Source organism: Oryzias latipes, chromosome 9 (assembly GCF_002234675.1).
Source record: "Oryzias latipes chromosome 9, ASM223467v1".
Classification (NCBI taxonomy): Eukaryota; Metazoa; Chordata; class Actinopteri; order Beloniformes; family Adrianichthyidae; genus Oryzias; species Oryzias latipes.
Genome location: NC_019867.2, coordinates 6,821,789 through 6,842,758, shown reverse-complemented (window position 1 = coordinate 6,842,758; position 20,970 = coordinate 6,821,789). Strand labels below are relative to the sequence as shown.

The 20,970-nt window shown below is 37.8% G+C and overlaps 1 protein-coding gene across 3 annotated transcripts in view; it reads right to left on the bottom strand.

The window, feature by feature from the left end:
* Positions 1 to 20,970, bottom strand: part of rasgrf2 (Ras protein specific guanine nucleotide releasing factor 2) — a 54,153-nt gene that overhangs the window by 24,115 nt on the left and 9,068 nt on the right. For all 3 annotated transcript variants that reach the window (XM_023958285.1, XM_023958287.1, XM_023958288.1), the window contains exons 2-12: positions 13,473 to 13,579; positions 11,514 to 11,661; positions 8,312 to 8,401; positions 8,089 to 8,225; positions 6,995 to 7,111; positions 4,085 to 4,164; positions 2,910 to 3,103; positions 2,718 to 2,827; positions 2,525 to 2,643; positions 494 to 654; positions 348 to 414 (exon numbers count right to left, since the gene is read on the bottom strand). In XM_023958285.1, the coding sequence (XP_023814053.1) occupies positions 348 to 414; positions 494 to 654; positions 2,525 to 2,643; positions 2,718 to 2,827; positions 2,910 to 3,103; positions 4,085 to 4,164; positions 6,995 to 7,111; positions 8,089 to 8,225; positions 8,312 to 8,401; positions 11,514 to 11,661; positions 13,473 to 13,579 (1,330 nt within the window). The remainder of the gene's footprint in view (positions 1 to 347; positions 415 to 493; positions 655 to 2,524; positions 2,644 to 2,717; positions 2,828 to 2,909; positions 3,104 to 4,084; positions 4,165 to 6,994; positions 7,112 to 8,088; positions 8,226 to 8,311; positions 8,402 to 11,513; positions 11,662 to 13,472; positions 13,580 to 20,970) is intronic.

Genomic DNA, 20,970 nt, shown 5'->3' with positions numbered 1-20,970 from the left:
TTAATTAACCAGAGTTGCTATCTTCTTTTACACATCCCTGGAGCAAAATGAAGGCAAGCATGTACACACATGTGACTACCCTGCTACCTGTGTTTGTGTAGTTATAGGTCTCCCTATCTACAAAAATAATTCACAGCAAAAGAAAAAAAAGACACATCTGTGATGTTCTAAGATCAAAAGCTGACATTTAAAGGGGTGGGCATCTGATATTTAAAGGGAAGGGATTTCTTAGCACTTGTGGTTTGACAGTTAATTAACCTTCGTGACGAGGAAAGTGTTTAAATAGACCAATAAGAGATGTTCGTGTGCCGATGCAGGAAGCATGTTGTTTCCTGCCATAAACTCACACTCCTCATCATTGGCATCTGGTTCCTCTATCAGAGTGCAGTCGATTAGGGACAAGACTCCACCTTGCTGCAGTAGTTAAGACAAACAATAAGGAAAATAATTACACAATTTCTGGGTAATATAAGACTAAACACTATGCAGTCACCTTAAGAAGGTGTAGTTTTCCTCCAGAGCTGCGAGTGCAGATGAGAAAGTGCTTGGTAAAAAGAAAACATTGCCTTTCTCCCTCTTTCTTCAGAGACAGGGATCCCAGACGGACCTTGCTTAGCTTCCCTCGCTCCACTGATGGCAGCTGGATCAGGGAGCCTGTTGAGCAGGAGGGTCACAGGATTACCTTTCATTTCATTAAGCTGACACTAAGCTGCGGGCTGTGTGCAGCAAGCATTAGCAGTGCCGAAAAGATGTGTGTGGAAACATTTAAGACAAATGTACACACACATACTTTCTAGGCATGTGTCCTAGAGAACTATGACTAGAAAAGAGGCCGAGGATTGATGTAAGCAAGCTGATTAGACTGCTTCATCTTCTTCCTTGTGAACAATTGTCATGTTCTGTCAACTTAACTAAAAGCCAAATACAGTATTAGAGAGGGACAAATGTTATTGTCTTTTTATTATCAGTGTTTTGGCAAGATCTGCACATTGGGATAAGTGTTGCAAAAATGCACTCAGTTTTACTGGGTATATGCGATGAAAAACACAAACAACAAAGTTAAACATTGTTGTTTTTGCAAATTGTTCTCTGGCATTAACATGCATTCCACGTCTCTTAAAGCAACCCCCTAAGAGTCAAATAAAAGTAATTAGACAGCCGCAGGTTAAACTAAGTCTGAGTTACTGCTTAGCTCTAAAAAAAAAACAATTCTGGCCATGTCTCTGGAGTTGGCAGGACGCATTAAGTAGACTTTGTATCTTAGTCAAGGTTAAAAAAGGCACTTATAAGTGTGAGCCTTTTACCAAAGGACTGAAGCAGCCTTTTCCAGGAAAACAATGTGCCAAATGGCTTAAGAGCTTTAGGAGTTTGACAAAGAGCTCAAGGCATTTACCCAAACTTCCAAGCAAGTTTATCTGGACTGTGGGGTGCTCTGGGATAAATTTGACCCTCAGAGCAACTCGTCGGCTTTGCAGTCTACAACCAGTGGCTCAACAGGTTCTGCAAGTGCCGTCATGTTGGATTATCAGACTTTCACAGTTTGAAGAATGCCTTTGTAATTTGAATTAGGAGATCTGAGTGTTTGGTGTGGTATGATCAGAAGAAGTCAGACTGGGTGAGACATAGTAAATTTAGAGATTTGTTAAATCCTGCTCTGGTCCATCCAGTTTTTATAGGAACAAATTTCATCAACAAAATAAAAAAAGTTCACCCCTTTATGTCGCAAATTTTCTCAATTGCATTTAATCCAGGATTCCACTTAATATAGCATCACCTTGATTGGAAAAACACTGAAGAATATTTTTCTATTTAATTGAAAATAAATTCAGGCACAAAGGGGTTAAAACCTGACTGCATTGCCAAATCTTCATAAATCTTCAATCGCAATAAGATATTTGGTTACATTCTGTTATACTGGACTAATTTTTCTGCGAAGGTTTGATCTTTGTGAGTTTAAATAAGAGAAAAGAGTGCGAAAATGTTTGCTTTGTATGAAAAAATTGTATAAAGTGTGTAGTGAGGGATTTTACAGCCTTGAAACATCTGTAATGCTGTTTTGTGGATTTCACCTATTACAAGTTATTTTTAGAACCCCTGCAATAAACAAAAGAAAGTTAGGCTCAAAATTGCTTTTCTGAGTATTTCTTTATTCGAATCGTTGTGAATCAGGAGCAGATGAAAAAATGCTGTTTGAAAAAAGATCTTATTTGTGACAGAAAATATGCTGAGCAGGTCACAAGTTCCCTGATCTGAGCTTTCCGGCGTGGCCAACAGTCACGCCCACAACTCAAAGCCAAATTCTAAAAATCTACTGCTGCTCTGCAGAAAATACATGCTAGAAAATTATGATCAACGTACTTTAACCTTCATTTCAATCAGAAATTGCTCTCTTTAAAATGAGGTTCCAGTGGCCATTTGAGGTAGAGTACAACATTTTAAACTTCTGGGTTTGCTTAAATATCAATTATGGAAGGTGTGGACTTGATTGCAGGTGTGGGATTGAACATCATTAAGGAAAACTTACCCTGCCTGACAAAGGTCTGGCTGGTGTCCAGAAGGATATCACAACCCTCGACTATCATCCTCTCTATGGCCAGATTCTTCCTGATGTTTTCTGTGTCGCTCACCTCATCGTGCATCACTCTGAAAATGCACAAAACACATTATTTTACTTCACTGCATTTCAGTCAAAAAAAGATAATGATCCTGATACATACCGGGACAATTCCTCCAATTTCGATTTAGCAAATTCAAGACTCTTGCGCTCCACATGTTCGTGTGGAGTATGGGCTAATAATTCATGCAGGGTGATGATGTAACGAGGAATCTTTTGGGGAAAAAATAGCATTGTTTAAAAAAAACAGTTTGATAAATGGGACTTCATATAATTTCACTGATGTTAAGTTTACCTGGAACATGGGATATGTGAGGAAGGTCTCGAGCATCCTTCCCTCACAGGCTGCGTTAGATTCATACTGTTTCAGCAGCTTATCAAAGTCTCTGTTCTGCTTACAGTTGGCTAAAACTTGCAGGCTGTACTGATGGTTGCGCACAAACTCCTGATAGATGTTTAGCATTGGCAGCAGTATGTCAAAGAGGTCAGCTTAAAACAAAGGAAGACACAACACAGATATGTAAGTATTTTGCTTCAGTTACTTTTTTTTCCAACACAGATCCTGCGCTCATTTATGATACAACAATTTCTGCTTTACAAAAATAAATGAATGGAATTTTGTTTGTGTTTATAAGAAAAACACGACTGTTCACTGTTTATAGTCTACCTCTGGACAGAACGACATCACATTTCTATGAAGATGTTTATGCATCTTTTATGTGTCTCTGTCAGGGGCTGATCGAAAATTTCTTAAAGTTTTGTTATTGTTTTTACTTAATTCATTTTTTTTTTGTCATTTTTGCAATGCTTGAAAAAGCTTGCATTGATTTTTTCTTAATCTTTGAGAATAATGATAGGAAAATTGACTCTGAAATTGGGGGCCAACGTGGGGCAAAGCTTTTTGCACTGGGCGGGGGGTTCTTGCCCCCTCCTTTCCCTTGTAGCTCTGCCCCTGGGTTTTGTATTTTCTAAGAGTAAAACAATCATTTTACAGCAAACTGTGTGATATTAAAAAATATACTATTGAAGGGAATAATTTTTTTAGCCGGCTTATTGAGTACACAACATAATCATTTTACCAAATAAATAATTGACTAGATATAAAAATGTGATTGAATAAAAGACCACACTCATTGTGAGCCTAAAGCAAAGAGTCAAGTCAGTAAATTGAACTCATCTCTTTTTGAATTTGTCAAAGTAATTTGCTGCCTAATCTTTCAGAAGTCTGTCTCCTTATCAATACGTATTTGTAGCTTAGGGGTGAAATTAGGGGGCATCTTCTGACCGGGTGTTCATTGTCTGTTGAGACAATGAGACTGCCAGTAAAAGATTTAGACAGGAGCACATGTGTGTGCATGACTTGGCAGCGTGACGTCGACTGTGAGGTCTGACTGAGACACGTGGAGGATTACCTGAGTGTTTGAGTGACAGCAGTCGTGTGCCGTGTGTTCAGGTCAGGTGACAGCTTACCCAGCACCAGAGTTGGCCAGTTGGCTATCCTTGCCTTCAGGCCTTGGTGGAAAATCTCGTGTAGGAACATGATGGTCTCACTGAAAACACACACAGTGCACATGTACACGTTCTAAAAATACTAAATTCCTTCATTAGAAGCTTAGAAGTCACATAAAACCTATCATTAGGCTTTAAAGAGAGATTTGGGGCAATGCTATCATAAATCTGTGGGAGGAAGTTACACTATTTTAGCTCCTTTCTTATAGAAGCCTATTCTTTTATTCAGCTCTAATCATTCTGAAATTCCATAATCAATGTGGAGGTGAGGTTGCAGGCAGGTCATGTGGCTCTTTCGGTGGGTCACCCCCTTCAGGAATTTAGTTTAGCCTCAAACAAGATCTAGTACGCTGCAGCACCCAAGAGCCACCACCTGCTTAGTCAAACACATGAAAATCTACTGGAATTTAGATAAAATGAAAAATACATTTATTTTTTTCTTTTGTCAAATAATGCAACAGCCTCAAGCATGCGATATTTTGACAGCTTGGTAAGCCTTAGCAGCACAGAGAGTGGAAAAAGAACAATTTAGTTATAAAGGAAAAATAATACATCTAAACAGTGCAAATTATTCCCCACAATATCAAAATGCTACACCACTGTGTGTCTCTAACACTTCTGCAATTAAGAAAAAAAGGAAAAGGTGAAAAAATACCTTCAGAGGTAACAAACTGCCCCAAATTTCAATCAAAACTGCCAAACATCCTTTTAACTTTGCAACTGTTCAGTCTAACCAACACCAGGAACAAAGTAGCACATGATAGAATTGAATATTTTAAGTTGATCACCAGATAACCAAACCTGTTCCTGACGCTTAGCTGGTCAAATAACTAAAAGTTTTGGTCTTAAAGTTAACAATTCCGCTGTGTTAACAGGTAATGCATCACTTCAACTTTCATAAAACTGCCAAAATTTTTTAAAGCTTTTTCGTGTGTGTTGTATTGAAATATTACTGAAACATTTTCTAAACTAAGCTTTTTTAAAGAGAAGAAAAGTTTTTCCCATACTGGTGTTACTACACTATTCTGCTTTACTTTAAATAAACAGGCATGCTCAAAAAAATCTAGCATTGTTCCTGGTTGTTTTTTGATCGTTTTGAAGCATTTATTCTTTGCATGCACAGTATTTGCACGTTATTAGCGTTGGTAGGTTTAGTTTAAAGCAATATTGTTGGTATCGGCCAGTAGGTGGACTTCTGGCACCAAGTCTTGCTAATATAGTACAATTTGAACACACAAACACATAAGTGTGTCTGCAACAATATTTTGAAATCTGAAAAGTCGGAAACCATTGAAATACCCATACAGCAGCAGCTATATTTGGCAATAACTTGTATTTAATCCTCAAAACTCAGTTTTAACAGGTATGACACATGTTTGATAGTATGTGTTCGTGTAGCAATATATGTATCTGTGAGCTAGTTGTGTATGTACATGCACTACTAGTCAGCAGTTTTAGAACACTTCAATTTTTTAACTTTTTGTTATTGAGAAGCATCCAGATTTATTTCTCATTGAACAATAAAATGAAAGATTAAAATAGAAAAAATAAAAATAAACAAACTATTGGAGTCACAAAAATTAGTTCTAGAACCAATTCTGAAACGTAAAAGAAAGCCCAAACTTTTAATTCAAAGTGGCCCTTTATATTATAGATGTAACAGCTGAACATTGTCACAGCAATATTTATAAAATCAAAATGAAAGAATTCTTTAAAAAACACATTTCAAATCCTCTGCAGTAGTTTTGAAAAGGTTGGGACTTGTAGTTATTTATGCTTTCCCTCCTCTGTGCAGTTTATTCCAAAACAGTTTAAAGGGGTCAGATCCTTTTGTAAGATGAACCCCCGACCGACTAGGCGCACACCAGAAGTCACCAACCCAGGTTCCTGCACAGCAGCCTCTCATCCCTTAAGCTTCTAAACACCTGGTGAGGGAAATTAAATTCTACTTACTGACACTTTGACGTGCTTTGCAAAATTTCTTAAGAAAAGTTCCAAATTTGTGAGTGTCTCCTCCATATCTAATTGCCTTTTCTTGCCATTTTTGCAATATTTTTTGAAAAAATAAGACTTTTTTGTTCCATTTTAGTTTTTGACTGGACTACAGCCGGGAGAAAAAACTTGGATAAGTGGGGTGTGTTACGGCTGTGGCCGTAAAATTGTTTAGTTTGTATTTTTGGAGTGTTTTTCTGTTACTTGTTTTCTTTAATGTTGCTGCAGTCGGAGGTTCTGTCTTTCCTTTTCTTTTACTCCTATAGTTGTGTGCAGATTAGAGCCCAAAATGTCTGCAGCACCTGATTGGCTGTGGACGTCTAGCTCGGGTTTAATTGTGCAAAATCATCTGTTGCCCTCCCCCCCAAAAAAAGAAAATTAAATCATTGCCACAAATTAGGATATCGTTACCAAGACAAAGTATTTAAAATAAAAATTCACTCCCACTAAATAATTCAATCGCTCGGTTTGTTGAAGGTTTGTGTATACCCCAAATGGGGTTTCACTAAAGCACGTAAGCAACCCACCACTGGAAACACAGAGGAGACAAAAAGAGAGGAAGAAACTCTGTCATCCCATATGTGGCTGGGCAATCAGAGAAACTGAAAATAATCTTCCACAACAACAACATCCCAGTAAACTTCAAAACAGTTTTTGCCACCTTGAGGCAAAGACTGGTCCACCCGTGGGACAAAACACCCAGACACAAACTGAGCGACGTGGTGTGTGCTGTTAAGTGTCGTCAGGAATGCAATGACTTGTACATTGGGGAAACCAAGCAGCCACTGTACACATGCATGAGCCAACACAGGAGGCCCAATTCCAGGGGACCAGAGCCAGCTGTCCACCTCCATTTAAAAGACGCAAAAGTAAATTTACCTGTTCAGGAAGATGCTGCTCACGTCATCATGACTGATGGGGGGTTTTTTAGAGCTGGCTGCCATCCTTAAAGGTCGGAGGAAACAGTTGACAAGGATCGACAGCTGGTGGACATACCTGTGGTCAAAAACATAGATATACAAACACAAATAAGTAAAAGAAAATATGATTTTACCCGAATGCGCTTCCAGTAGCACATAAAGTTTCTTAGTGTTTTATGTATTTCAGGTCTTTATGGTAATATTTTATTATAAAGTATAATATTAATTAAATAATAGGGCTTTCTGAAGATTGTAAATATTATTTTGAAAGTACGTTATGATTTGATGAAGCAGATTACATGTAATTGAAGATTAAGACCATAACTAATCCAGTAAGCATGTTTCCAGAAGGTAAAAATGTGTACTTTCACAGTTAAGTTAATAAATCAATTGACTTTTGTAAGGGTATCATTTTTCCAGGACATAGTTCCTGCAGACTAACAGAACCTTTTTAGATATTTGCCTCAGAAGAACCGTTAGTGTGGAACAACCCCGCCCACCTCCCCCTGCCCTTTGCTGAGACATATTTTCTACGTCACAAAAAAGTTATTTTCCATACTACATTTTTTTGATCTGCTACTGATTTTCAGCAATATTAATAAAAAAATACTCATAATGCAATTTTAAGCATAGTTTTCCTTCTAGGTGTCCTACATTGTCAGAAAAATGCCACAAGATCATGTTAAAAACACAAAATATCTACATTCTGTCTACCACTAGTGCCAACGGTCAATCTGTGGCTATAAACTAAAATGATAATCTAAACTGTATCAGAGGAGTAATGACACAAATCATCTATTGTCACATACCAGAATAGCCCTACGATGTCATTTCTGTTTGCATTTACTTTTCACACATTGATGGATAAAACCTGCATGATTAGATTTAAGGAAAACTTAATTACATGCAGTGACAAACTAAATAACAATTATTCTTCACGAATCAGAGAAAAAAAAGGACTGCATAAACTCTTCCTAAGTGAAATAACGATGCCAAAAGGACAATGGTGCTACAGTCTGTGACGCTTGCTCAGGGCAAAATGCATTTCCATACTCAGTCTCTGCCTCCACCATATTGAAGACGATCTGGTTCCTCTTCCTCATGCTCTCAGCATGAGGGGAGCAAATGTAGTCCTGAACGATTATCTTCCATTTCCTGCGACAGAGCCAGCCTCGCATGAAGCTCTGCACCTGCAGATGCAAAGGTCACAAGCGACAAAATCTTCACCTGGATGTACGGCACACAGAAGTGCACACATGTCCAACAGATTCATTACCTTTTTAATCTTTTTGATGTCAGGGTCTTCGTTTTCATGGTACACATGATAAGGTCTCATACGCTCCTTTGTTTTGTTCAGAGCTACAATCTTGTGAGAGAAGAGATGAGATCAGAGATGAGATAAAAGAAGAGAAATGATCCACCAAGATATTTGATCTTTAACAAGCGTGTTTCTGTAATGATGAAATTTAAGGAAATGAGTTGAAAACTTATCTTCTTGAAGGCTTTTTGTATTTAAAAAGCGTTTAAATGTAATTGGGATTCTGATTACATTCTAGAAATGAAGTTCTACCCCTGAAAACAAAATCAGCAAACTGTCCAAACACAAGGGATGATTTCAGGAAAAGATGGTCGAGTCTCCGCTTTAGTAATGGACTGCTTGGAGCATGCTCAGTGAATAGTTTTCAACAGATTGCAATCAGACTTTGGTGTCATTAATAAACAGTTGGGTTCATTTAGAGAAGTGAGTGGAAAGTTGTAAAAAGGCTCCACCATGACAGCCTCAAATGTGTCTATAATCTGTGATGTAATTACCTCCAGCATTACATCACTTTTACCTGTTTAGTTTTACTTCCATGCCTTTTGAACATTGTTTTTTTCTTGCATATTGAGTAAAGCATGACAAATGGAAGCAAAGCTGTTTCCAGACACAATTCTTCATTAAACATTTCAACCTACAAATGGAGGAGAGCAAAGCAGCCACTCTGCCGAGGGCTGACAGTTACAGTAGCTACTGGGTTTAATTATTCATAAACACGGAGCCACACACATGAACTAGCGAGCACAAGTGTAAGATGGATTGCAAACAGCACAACAGCTCCTAAAGTTTAATCCTGTTTTATCACCAGCAGTCCAATTACACAGGCAGATGTCTTCCTCACTGCTTCCGGCAAATAGGATCATATCTCAGCCCACAGTAAGGAAAACGCTCCACCACGCTTGTTGCTCCAAAGAAAAGTGACAACCTCACGCGTGTTGCTCATCCCCAAGACCAAAATTGCATGTGCAACTGCATGTTCATATAAGCAATTATTGACACAAATGAGTTGGGGCATAACTGGGAAACAACAATGGAAATGTTTAACAGCTGTCCCCACTGAGCAAACAGTATAAAGCCCCTGGAGACAGCTGCAGCACAGACCACAGTTCAACTGCAACCAAGTCCCTGAGCATCAAGAATAGCTAACTACCTGCCCTCTGGTCATTCGTGTGGTACATCAGCAGAGAACATGAAATAGGTTACTAAAATATAAGGGTACTGAAGCCAACTGTTTGGCGAAAGTGGGGTACACCCATTAAAGGGCCTATATCATGTTTCTCTTAAGCCTTTCAGAGTAAACTATATCCATATTAAAGATAATATATTATCTTTGGCAAACGAAAGAATAATTCTTTAATGAAATATGAGATATTTCCAAAGTTTTTTTCCCGGTCCCAAAGTAAGACGCCTAGATCTTTGAGGCACCGCCTTTGGGTCTTTGTGGGTGTCGCCCATTTCATGACTGGCGGCGTTGCTGGCAGCGCAGACTCTTCCTGGAAGGGGCTGTTCTTACTGGTCTGTGTCACAATGTGAGAACCTGCTTGTTTTTGTGGGTTGGGAGGGGCTGGTGCTCAGAGGGCAGGGTATCAGAGAAATACTCAGAAATGCACGAATGGATCAAAATACCATGTTGGGGTTGTTTGTAGTGAGGAATTAACATTATAATAAACTTAAAAGCTCAAAAAAGTTGATTTTGTATGACATATAGGCCCTTTAACAGGTTGTCAGTCTGTATAGCGCAACACACTCACTGAAAGGTTTCAGCCAGCATTCAAACCAGAGCCTACTCACTGTAAGGTGAGAGTGCTAACCACTACACACTCGCATTACCAATTTATTTATTTTTTTTTTTTTGAGTGATAATCATTCAAAGCTTGCAAACTCACTTTTATTTGCTCTAGAATATTTTCCCTTTTTTAATTTGAATTGCAAAAACTGATAAATTGGTTTCTCTTTGTGGGAAAAACAGAGCAGTCCAAACTCTTCTGCAGAGGACTGTTGTGTTTTACGTGCGAGCATGAAGGGTGGATTTATGGCACAGTGACAGCTGCTCAGAAACAGGCCGTTTTCAATAAGCGTGGCTGTTTGCAGGAGGCTGATGGTGTGTCTCTATCGAGCGCTGGGCTTCTCTTCCTACACTCAGAAGTGACTGAGCACCCTAGACGCCCACTTCTTCACTGCCATAGGCACAGTCATGAGAAATCACCCGCACAATGCAGACCTATCGGTATGCAAGTATGTATAGGTGTTAACATATGCTTCTTCTTGGATCCCTCTGCATGTGATTCATGGCTGGAGAGTAATCAGAAGAGTGTGTGGGCAGGCTGGTAAAAGAGTGGATGTTAAAGTCGACTGCCTGGAATTAAAATTACTCAAAAAAACAGAGGATACATTTTAATAGAATTAATATAACCTTTGCAAAAGAGTTTACCTGCTCAGCACACAAAATATGCGAGCTAACATCTAAATATTTATGATTTCTACTTTAAAAAAGCTTTTTTTTTTTCGTACCTGAATTCATTTATTCTTACTTGCTTTGCATTTCCTGCAAGGCCACATGGTCATGAATCACTGGCTGTCTGGGAAAAACTGCAAAAATGTTTCCCTGAATTTTCAAAAGAGTGTAATCATATTCTACCTTGTTAATGCCTCATCCTCATAGCTGCTTCCTGATCTATAATGAGGTTCAGGAGAGTGTGGGAGGAGGTCAAGAGTCCTCCTCAAATGGCTTTCACGGTTGAAATCCTTGAGACTTGTGTCTTGTTTGATTTGGTTTTGTTGTGATTGCCCTCTGTAATGGAAAGCTCCTAAAATTGGTCCCAGAGTTCCATTCAAAGTGATTTGTACACCAAGCTTCAGCGGCAGAGAGAGCAAAGACTGCAGCCTCTCACACATCAGAGCCTTACCAACTGTGCAGCAAAGGGATTGTTTTAATTAAAAGCACTAAATCAGACAGAGAAACGCTGGAATGCTGTCTTTCAGCTTCTCTTTAACAAAACCCCTTCAAGAAAATCCATGCCTTTTGTGTAAACAAGAAAACAAAAATGCTGTGAGGGAAAGACAGTTACTGACTTTAAGTTAATCGGGTGCACACTACTGACTGAAGCCAAATTGGTAGAAATTCTTGAAAATTGTTCTATTAAACTCATGAACCCAGTACCTCTGACTTGAGCCTTTCGATTTCGGTGTCCTGATCCTCCAGCTGAGTGCGCAGCTGATTAGCCGCCACCTTCTCAGTCTCCACGATTTGTACAAGATGAATGTATTTCTGCATGAGCACCTCTCTCTCAATGATGATGTCAGAATAACTGAGAAAAAACAGAAAAATGTACTCAGAGTCATGCAAAGCAATACAAAAGCATTACTATAACAAAAGACAGAAGAATATACTTTTCTCAACAATGCGGACATTTTATCCCCAACAATACATAAACGTCTTAAAGCTGTATAATGCAGCAAAGCCAGAGCACAAAAATGATATTAATGATATTTACTATCATTCCAGTGGGATCCACTCTCGAGCAGCTCCTCTGTAGTTCTGGTCTTCCATTGCCTTCCTAATATTTATCAATTTTCTATATTTTTTCTTGTAATTACCTTGTACCTAAGTGCACTTCTGAACAAATGTTTTATAGATTTAGTTATTACGTTGTTGTGCTAAGACAGTGTTTTGACTGCATTTAGCTACATTTCTGTGTTTCCTAACAATCCATCTCCCACAAGAGTAATATATAAACAAATATAATATATATAAGTGTATATTGATGGATTTCCAATTTGTTGTAACATTAATAGTAAAACAAATATATTTTTGAACTTTTAATCAGCAAGCTGGGATTTGTTTCTATCACATGTTCTGTATGGCTTTCTATTCTGAACTGCATAACGTGTAGTACAGCTTGTGTTCCAACCGCTGACTGTAAATGAGAACTTAACGTTACCCATAGAAAATGACTTGCTTCCAGCTCCTATGAAACAAGATCATTTTTTTAACCATACAAACGCTGCCGTGTTGAAACCAGAAATTGTCATTAAGCAGCAATTGGTCAGAGTCATCGTTTCTATGACAGGCACACTTGCCAATCAGGAGAGAGCTTGTTGGAAGTTCACACCCCTACTGCTGGAAAGCCAACTCACAAGAATCAAACGTTTCAAATGTTTGACTTTTATGGAGGCATCTGATTGGTGACTTTATAATGTGAATAACTTGCAATAAAGAAAAAAATGTCATAAAAAATCATTAAGAATCATTACAGCATGTTAAAAAAAGGGTAGCAGAGCAAGAATGGTTATTCTGACAAATATAATGACTGAGTGGTAACTGTTTATTTCTCTATGGGATTTTCCTCTTGGAGCCAGAGGGTACTTCCTTTGCAACACCAGGAAGGGGGGGGGGGGGGGGGTCACTCAGTCCAGTTCTCATTCACAGTCAATGGTTCTAACTGACTGATTACCGGTAAATAAAAACATGTAAAAGCTTTGTCACAATGTCTCCTCGGTGTCACTCATCAAAACAATATTTCAAAAATTAACAGTAACTCCCACGTTTGTGTTCATTTATGTGTGGCTGATTAAAGCAAATAAGTAATTTAAAGAAATGTGCATAAAAACAGAGGGAAGTTTTAAGGATCCTCAGTAACTGTTGGCAGATCCGTAAAAAATGTTCTTTAGCAAAGTCCCGAAAGGTCAGTACTATAACTCACAAAGTCTTTGTAGAGCGCAAAAGGCAAGAATGATGACATTTGTATTTTCCCGCACAATGTCCGCCCCTCAGTGGATTGGATGATCAGTAATTAATATTCAAATAAATGTACATTTTACCAAGCAAAAAAAATTTGAAAAATACAATTAACTTACAAATAAATAGTATGGTTTGTGAAATCTGTTTTGTGTTTGGATTTGCTTTAGTGTGACACTTGGGGAGCTCAAAGCAATATTTGGAAATAAATGAAACCTGATTCCCAAATGATCGCCCACTGTCACGTTTAATCATGCTTTCTTCCTACACCTCAGTTTAGGAGTTGATGAGGTTTTCCTCGTCTGCTCAAAACCAGGGAAGGGCAGTTTCACTCACTGTGTGCTTGCTAGATTTGCCCCCTACAGAACGTGCAGTGTGTACCTTGCCTGCTGGATGGCTTCCACCCATTCGTCGCACTCACTCTCCTCATCTGTCCTCAGCTCCAGAGGTTTCTGTCCATCGTGGCCAAACACAATGAGGAAGTAGTGCTGAGGAGACAGAAAATGGCTGTTTTTAATTTGGTACTAAACATGCATATTCTTCCATTTTTGTGAGAGTGGTCGTATTTTTTCCCTAAAGTCTCCCTCTGATCATCTTTTGATCTATTGTAAAAGTGTTCCCAGTGGTCTTTTATTTATGATTATGCAATTTATTTATTTTTTAACTTGTCCCGTCCAACAGCTGAGCAAACAAATGAGAGCTGAAAGCCTCTTGTGTTAGACATATTTTACTGTTTCAATAGGGGTTATGAATCTTCTGACACACCTGCCATTTTCAGGCAAATCAGAAAACCTGCAGTTTTCTCGGAGCTCATTCGAAAATTGTGGGCGGGACTGTTGGTTGCCGAGTAGGTCCATCCCCTTCCCATCATCCCATCCCTTCTTACAGCCCCTCACAAACCCAAACTAACATTACCCGCGCAACAAAAATGGATATCGGAGCTAGTCATCCATACACTTCTGAGCCAGCTCACACAAGGAAAACAAAGAGGTACATGGATCTATTTGTCTATAGGTGTAGTAGCTTCTATGTCATGCCTACAAGCTTTTTCCTTTTTCTTTTCTTTTTTTATTCTACAAGCTTTTTCCAACTGCATTTTTGTGTCTGCTCCTGATTCAAAACTATAGGAATAAATATATAAATATTCATAAATTCAATTTCAAGCTTAGATTTCTCTCCATCATCAGCGAAATGCCACATAACATGTTAAAAACACCAAAAGCACAATTTCATCATAGTGGGTTTTCAAGTTGTTAGTCACATGACACACTGCTTCCCTCCTGAATAGATTCCTCCAGTCTCCAGCTCTAAAAGGAGGTTGCAAACAGAGACAGAGAGGAAAGGTTTTAGGCTCAACACTCATTTGTTCTCTGAAGTGAAGCATCAAGTCATGTCTGCTTCTCTCTTCTCCACCAGCCTATTATCGTCACCATCAATTAGCCGGCTCAGTTTCTGTCTTCCCCCAAGAACGCATTTCCGCTCGTCCCTTATTATCCTGACAAATTTCCCCATGAAGCTGCCTATAAAATACTTTTCTACACAGAGACACATGCCAACACAAGCACAACTACAGGACAGCACTGGGCCTCATGTGAAGTGATGGAGGCTTTTATTTAAATAGTCATGTCCTGGGGCACTGGGTTAGCAGAAGAGCTACTATTCTTAGTCAAGGAAAACAGAGAGGACTGAACCCTGCATGGATTTTCCCTTATCCTCTCCTCTTTTCAACCATCCACTTATTTGCTCCCTCCTCTATGTTTGCACTTCACCTATCATCCCACTCCACCTCCTCTGTCCCGCTTCACCAACATCCTCTCCTCTCTCGCTGTCGGAGACCCATCCTCCTCCTCCTCCTCCTCCTCTATTTCCACATCCCCTTATACTTTCATTTCTTTGTGTCTCTCAGTAAGAACTAAGTGAACCAAATGAAGGCCAGGGGGAGAGATGTTTGCACTGCAGGAGGATAGACGGGCTTCAGCCCCTGCAGTGGGTTAGGTTTGAACTCACACAAACACACACAGAACCTCATCCATCTCTTTTCCTTTAATGTATTTGTAATTCCGACACACCGCCTGGATTATTTGTCAGCATCTACAATAATCTGTGCTCTTAAGGTCTTTGACAGGGACAGAAAGGGAAGAGGGAGCTTTTACATAATATTTCCTAACCCAGTACGTATTTCTAAATTGTGTCACTACCTAACAAGATAACATTTCCATGGCAACACAACATCTGATGCTTCCGCTGCTTTTTTGCACGTCCATTTGCTGCTTGGTGGTGCTGTTTGCATTCATTTACTGCTTTTATGGATCAATCAAGTAATTTTACACATAAGAAGAAATTGTTTTTTAGATTGAGATTGAAAAATGTTTTGCTAACGCTTTTTTAAAGCTGTTCAACCATAATCTGAGCCTTCGCTATCTACTCATTTATGACAATCATAATTCACATGTTTATCACACATTTTCCACCAGACTAGAAAATAGTTTCACATTTTTATGATTCAATCATAAAAAATGTTTTGGTTTTTATGGCAGTCTTAGTGCTAAAATACTAAAAAGACCACTTTCTTGTTAATAATTGTTTGAATATTTTACCCAGTTTTACAGTTCAGCTCCCACAGGGATTGAAGGAGCAACACCCTGGACGACTCGCCTGTCCATCATCCCAGGGCTCAGAATGAGCAACAACACCCAGATTTCTTTATACAGTCCCCTGTTAGCACCCTGAGCTGTGTGTAATTCTCACTTTCACAGCTGTTGTTCATGCTATTCATATTATTCATGCACACATGGATATGCACGAATGAAATTGACAGGATAAGTTGCTAAAAACCATAAGAAAAACCCAGTCCTTAATAAAGGTCCTCTAGTCCAATTAAGTGGAAAATAAAGATCTTACCATAAACTGTATATAAAAGATGAACATATTTATGTTCAAAGTACCTATTTAGTGATGATTGAAATTCTTTAAGCAGTAGCTGCCTTTGCCGATTTATATCTGGATTAGTCCACATGTTAGACAAACACCAACGTTTTACAAGAAATATGTGTTTCCTCTCTTTCTTTAAAATGAACTAATTTTGACTCAAAAAGCATGACATATACAAATCCAGAATCAGTTTTGGTTCACTCCAGTTTAATATGATGCAATTTGCTGCAATGGAGTTTAATGTAGCATGTTTGTCATATTTATTACCATATTTAAAGGATAGAAACGATGTTAATTAATGCAGAATTGATTGGCTAACTAATAGATTTAACATAAAAGTAGGAAAGTTGAGGTACAAAACACATTCCTTTATGTCTCTTTTTTCTGGCAGTCAAGGCTGCTTAAATTGCTAAAACAGCTAAAAAGATGAATCAGTTTTATCATCAAAAACAACAACAATACATGTTTTGACAAAACCAAACCAGGACTCAATTCACTTTGTGCTCAGCAATGTCAAAAGCTTAGCACTAATAGTAAGTAAGCATTACCACCTGGAACTGAAAATTTTAAACACCTGATCAAAGTTTTTGAAAAAATTTGGAAAATGAAATAGATTCAAAAAATAAGGATTTTATCTATTGAACTATTGAAATATTGAACTTTGGAGTCAAACACCAAAATCCTTTGTGTCTGAGAAATGTTAAGACATGAAAGTAATTATACATGCAAACATTACTTTTTATGGATATTAATGCAAAATCTGTTTAGTAAGACAGTATTTTGTTTTTTTACTTTTTTTTTCCTATTCAGTTCTTAATGTCAAAATTCCTCCTTTTTTTCTTACATCATTGACTAATCAGATGTGCCCCGTTAATTTTAGATGCCCACTTTCGACCAAGCTAACATAAAAGAACCTATACAAATATGTCTGGTATGGATATGAATGCAAAATACATTCATAAAGTCAGTGCCACAGTTTGTTTGGGGATATTTTTGGACAAAAACTTTTTCTTCTCAGTTTTAAAAATCAATATTTTTTTGTTTTTAAATTTCCACCTGGGTTCAGGTTAGATCACAATATATGTAAATACTGTTTTTATAACCTTTTGACATTTAGATTAATAAGTCATCATTTAATTGAACTATAACAAATAAAATAATGACCATAGGAATTTAAAATGTATCAGTCCAGGAATGTAATAGCAACACTCCTACAAAAATATAACATTCTTTAAAGCTTTCGTTGTATGTTGGGATATAACGCACTAAATAATTCCCACTGAAGAGTATGAATTTAGTCTAGGCCTGCACAATAAATTGAAATTTGATCATCATTGCAAAATCTGGCTGTGCGATATTCATATAGCAAAAGAAAACATAAACAGCAATACCTTAAATAATTACACACATGCTAAAACAAGCTCATGGCAGCTTGACATACTTAATGAATCAAATAAAGTTCTTTACACATTTGACTACTCGGATGGAGCCCTTTAATGTTAGATGGCCTGTCCTTAATAGATGAGGGTCCTATGTGGTACAATTTAAGTTATGTTTGTTTATATCAGACTAAAACTGTTGCAGTGAAATGGTAATGATAGTTGTTTTCTGTATTGCCATTTGTTCATTTATGGTAAGTCATATCATCAGCGCACTAATAACCCTCTGACCATTTTTGTAAATAGACGCTACTCAGCAGGCATGAGATCTCTTTGTGGGTTAAAAAAAAAAGGTTGTTAGATGTCCTACTTTTACACACACAGCCTACCTGAAGCAGCAGTGACTGAACTGTCCTGTGAAAATGATTAAAGTTTGACATAATTCATTCCTTACAGAACATTCAACAAACTGGACTCCCTAGAATTTAACACTGTACTAATCCACTCCGACTCATTAGTCGTTTTTGCAAACATTCAACTTGGTGGCTCCTGCGAAGGCTGTACGAACACAAGAGTTCTCCATGTCTCCTGAGGTCTAATCGCTCTATCTGAGGGATGCAGTAACGCTCAGCACCAGCAGCCCGCCGCGCTGTAAATCGGCCCAAATGCACTCGCCATCCCGGAGAGCCTTCATTGTTCTGGAAGTAATTTCATTTGGCCAACAAAAGATGAGAGGCAAGGCAGAAGAAACAAAGAGGAAGAACTTGTATCTGCTTTTCACTGTTCCTCTGGAAAAAAAAAAACGCTTTTCCGCTGCTCAAAACAGCTGTCATTTAAAAGCACAGCCTGTGACAGCATGACAGAAAGGAGTGTGATGTAACACTGCTGAGCAAATCACAAGCACAACGAAGGGCGGCAAATGGTATTATTCAGGAGCAGTTTAACATTTATCATGTTGAGCTTCCTGCCGTGAGTGTAGAGTTGGACTACTGTCAGCCGGAAACAAAGATATTATTTTCCACCATTACAACCTCTACACCAAACAAAGTGAAATGTTCCTCTTTAAGAGTTAGAGCCCAAACAGAACCCACTGCCTAATTCTTTGAGCAAACAATGATGGATCTGGAGTTCAGAAATCAGCAGAAACAGATTTGACAGAATCCTTTATGGGATCCTTTGATGATGGTCAAGGACCAGAATAGATTTTCATGATTCAACACTATCTGCTCTGGTTAGAAAGCAAACTGTGCTGTTAGATGACACAGATGGGTCTTGTTTTCATTTCCTGACTCTCACTTGTCAATCCCTTGAAGCCAAAGGATTTTTAACACTTTGACGCCCAGTTAAGCAGGAAGTTGCCATTAAACGAGTGATTGATGTTCATTTAACAGCTAGTGCAGATCTGCTGGCTCAGTCAGCAGAGTGCATTGCATAGCTTATTCAATTTGTTAGTTCAATTTAGTATTGTCCTATTGAACTCTATGTATTCATGATCCTTTTGAGTTTATGTTTCACTTTTTCAATTACCGATACGAAGCCCATTGAGACGACTGTTGTTGTGAATTTGGGCTATACAAATAAAATTGAATTGAATTGAATTGAATGTATGTTAACATGATTTAACAACAAACATCTTAAACTGAAATACTTAACGGATCAGCTGGCTTTATTTAGCCAAATTCAGATTATTATATTTTCTGTCAGAGTTCCCTTAATAAACTATTGTTTTAATGTGCAAACATATTATATATCTGAGTTACAAGTGTAAGTCAAACCAACAAAGCAAAAACATATTAAAGATCACAATAAATAAGAAAAATAACTACGGTAATTAAAAAAACAACACCAACATTACATTTTAAAAATAAATAAAAATTTCAAGAAAAACAGATAGTCCATTGAAAGCAGAAGGAATGTGTTCTCTCTGTAGAGTAAGATGGGTTAGAGATTGCTACGAAACACCAAAGTACAGTGGCACATATAAATATATTTATTGCTTTATAAAAATCCTGTTTATAAAGAATATGCTTAACCCTAGTGTCAGATGGGTTTTGGACCAAATAGTCAAAACAAACAGTCATGACTAAACCTTGACCCTGCTCCTGTATCATCTGATGATTGACAGGGCTAACACTTCACTGGACTATAATTTACTAAACAGACAAATGTATTGACGACTTAATGACACATTCAGGTCCTGTGCAAACTAATTCATTTCTGCACCACAGCACACACAGTCTCAGCTGCGATGATGTGAACGAGTTTTATTGGGGATAAAGCTATAAATTTGAGCTTTTTATTAGCACTTAGCAAACTACATTAATACCATATATTGAAGAAATATTTAAATATGTCACATCCAATATTGCACATTAGTATCATGACTAACTTTCAGCCTTCAGTCTACTGAGTTCAGCTAAACAATGAAATCTTTTTTCCATTTCTTTTTTTTATGCATTTTGTTTGTCCAACATGGTTCCAGTGTTTGTTCAGAACCGCTTAACATCAGTCCTGTGGATCTTTGGGGTTCAGTCACATGACCAAAGAACTGAAGGGAAAACATCTAAAAACTGAACTTTTAATTTCATTACAGCCAGGGATAAATTACCGTCAAAAAACAATCATAGTTGTTGGTCTGTAGAGCAGAGCCAGTGCTTCCTTGCATCGGGGGCATCTGAGATACCACTGGTCACATGCAAATGTCAATCAGCTGAATACTACATTTAAAAAAAAAATCAGGGACAACAAACAGTAAAAAAGAAGCAGCAATTTCATTTTTTACAGCACTATAGCACTTCTGTTGTTTTTCTGATGACAGTTGAAGAGCTTGCAAGAGTGGATTACTGCCACCTGGTAAGGTGGAGGGTGCAATTTCCTCCTCAAACACGACTTGACAGGGGATATTCAGTAGCATGACAATGCTTTAACTTTACAAAAATACACATATTGTTTGTTTTACGTAATAAATTATATTTGTGAGAGGGTGATTTATCCGAATCAGCTGTTTTGACGTTATTAAAGGTTAAATTTGTGAAATGACACAAAAAAAAAACACACTTAAAGATGGGAATTTCAGAAGTGATACTGTAGAAAACAGTAACAGGATTTGTAACCCAGCTTTTCACATAAGAGTGTGGGATGATGTGGGAGTTTGCACCAAGTGCATCCTTCCAACCATTAGAAAAAAGGAAAAAGAAAATGAATGACCAAGGGGGCCCACACTGTGATCATGAAAGATTATTAAAAGATAATCTCCAACCACCTGCTGCCGGCAAATCTCAGGAGAAAATTTAATGCTTCAAACAAGAACAGTGAGGGATTATTAGCGCCATATTATCAGTAAATATTAATTATTCAGATCTTTTAAGAACACAAAGAGCCTTTAATTATGCTGGCTTTAACAAAAGTTCAAGTGTAAAGGAGAGCAGTAAAATTATTTTGAGAAGATACAAAACTTCACTGAGTGTAAACAGAATGATTTTTTGAAATTGTTATGCTTAATAGATCAGTTTTAACAGCTAGTTTATTATTTGAAAATAATCAGAAGAAAAGAAGCATAATCTGTCCCA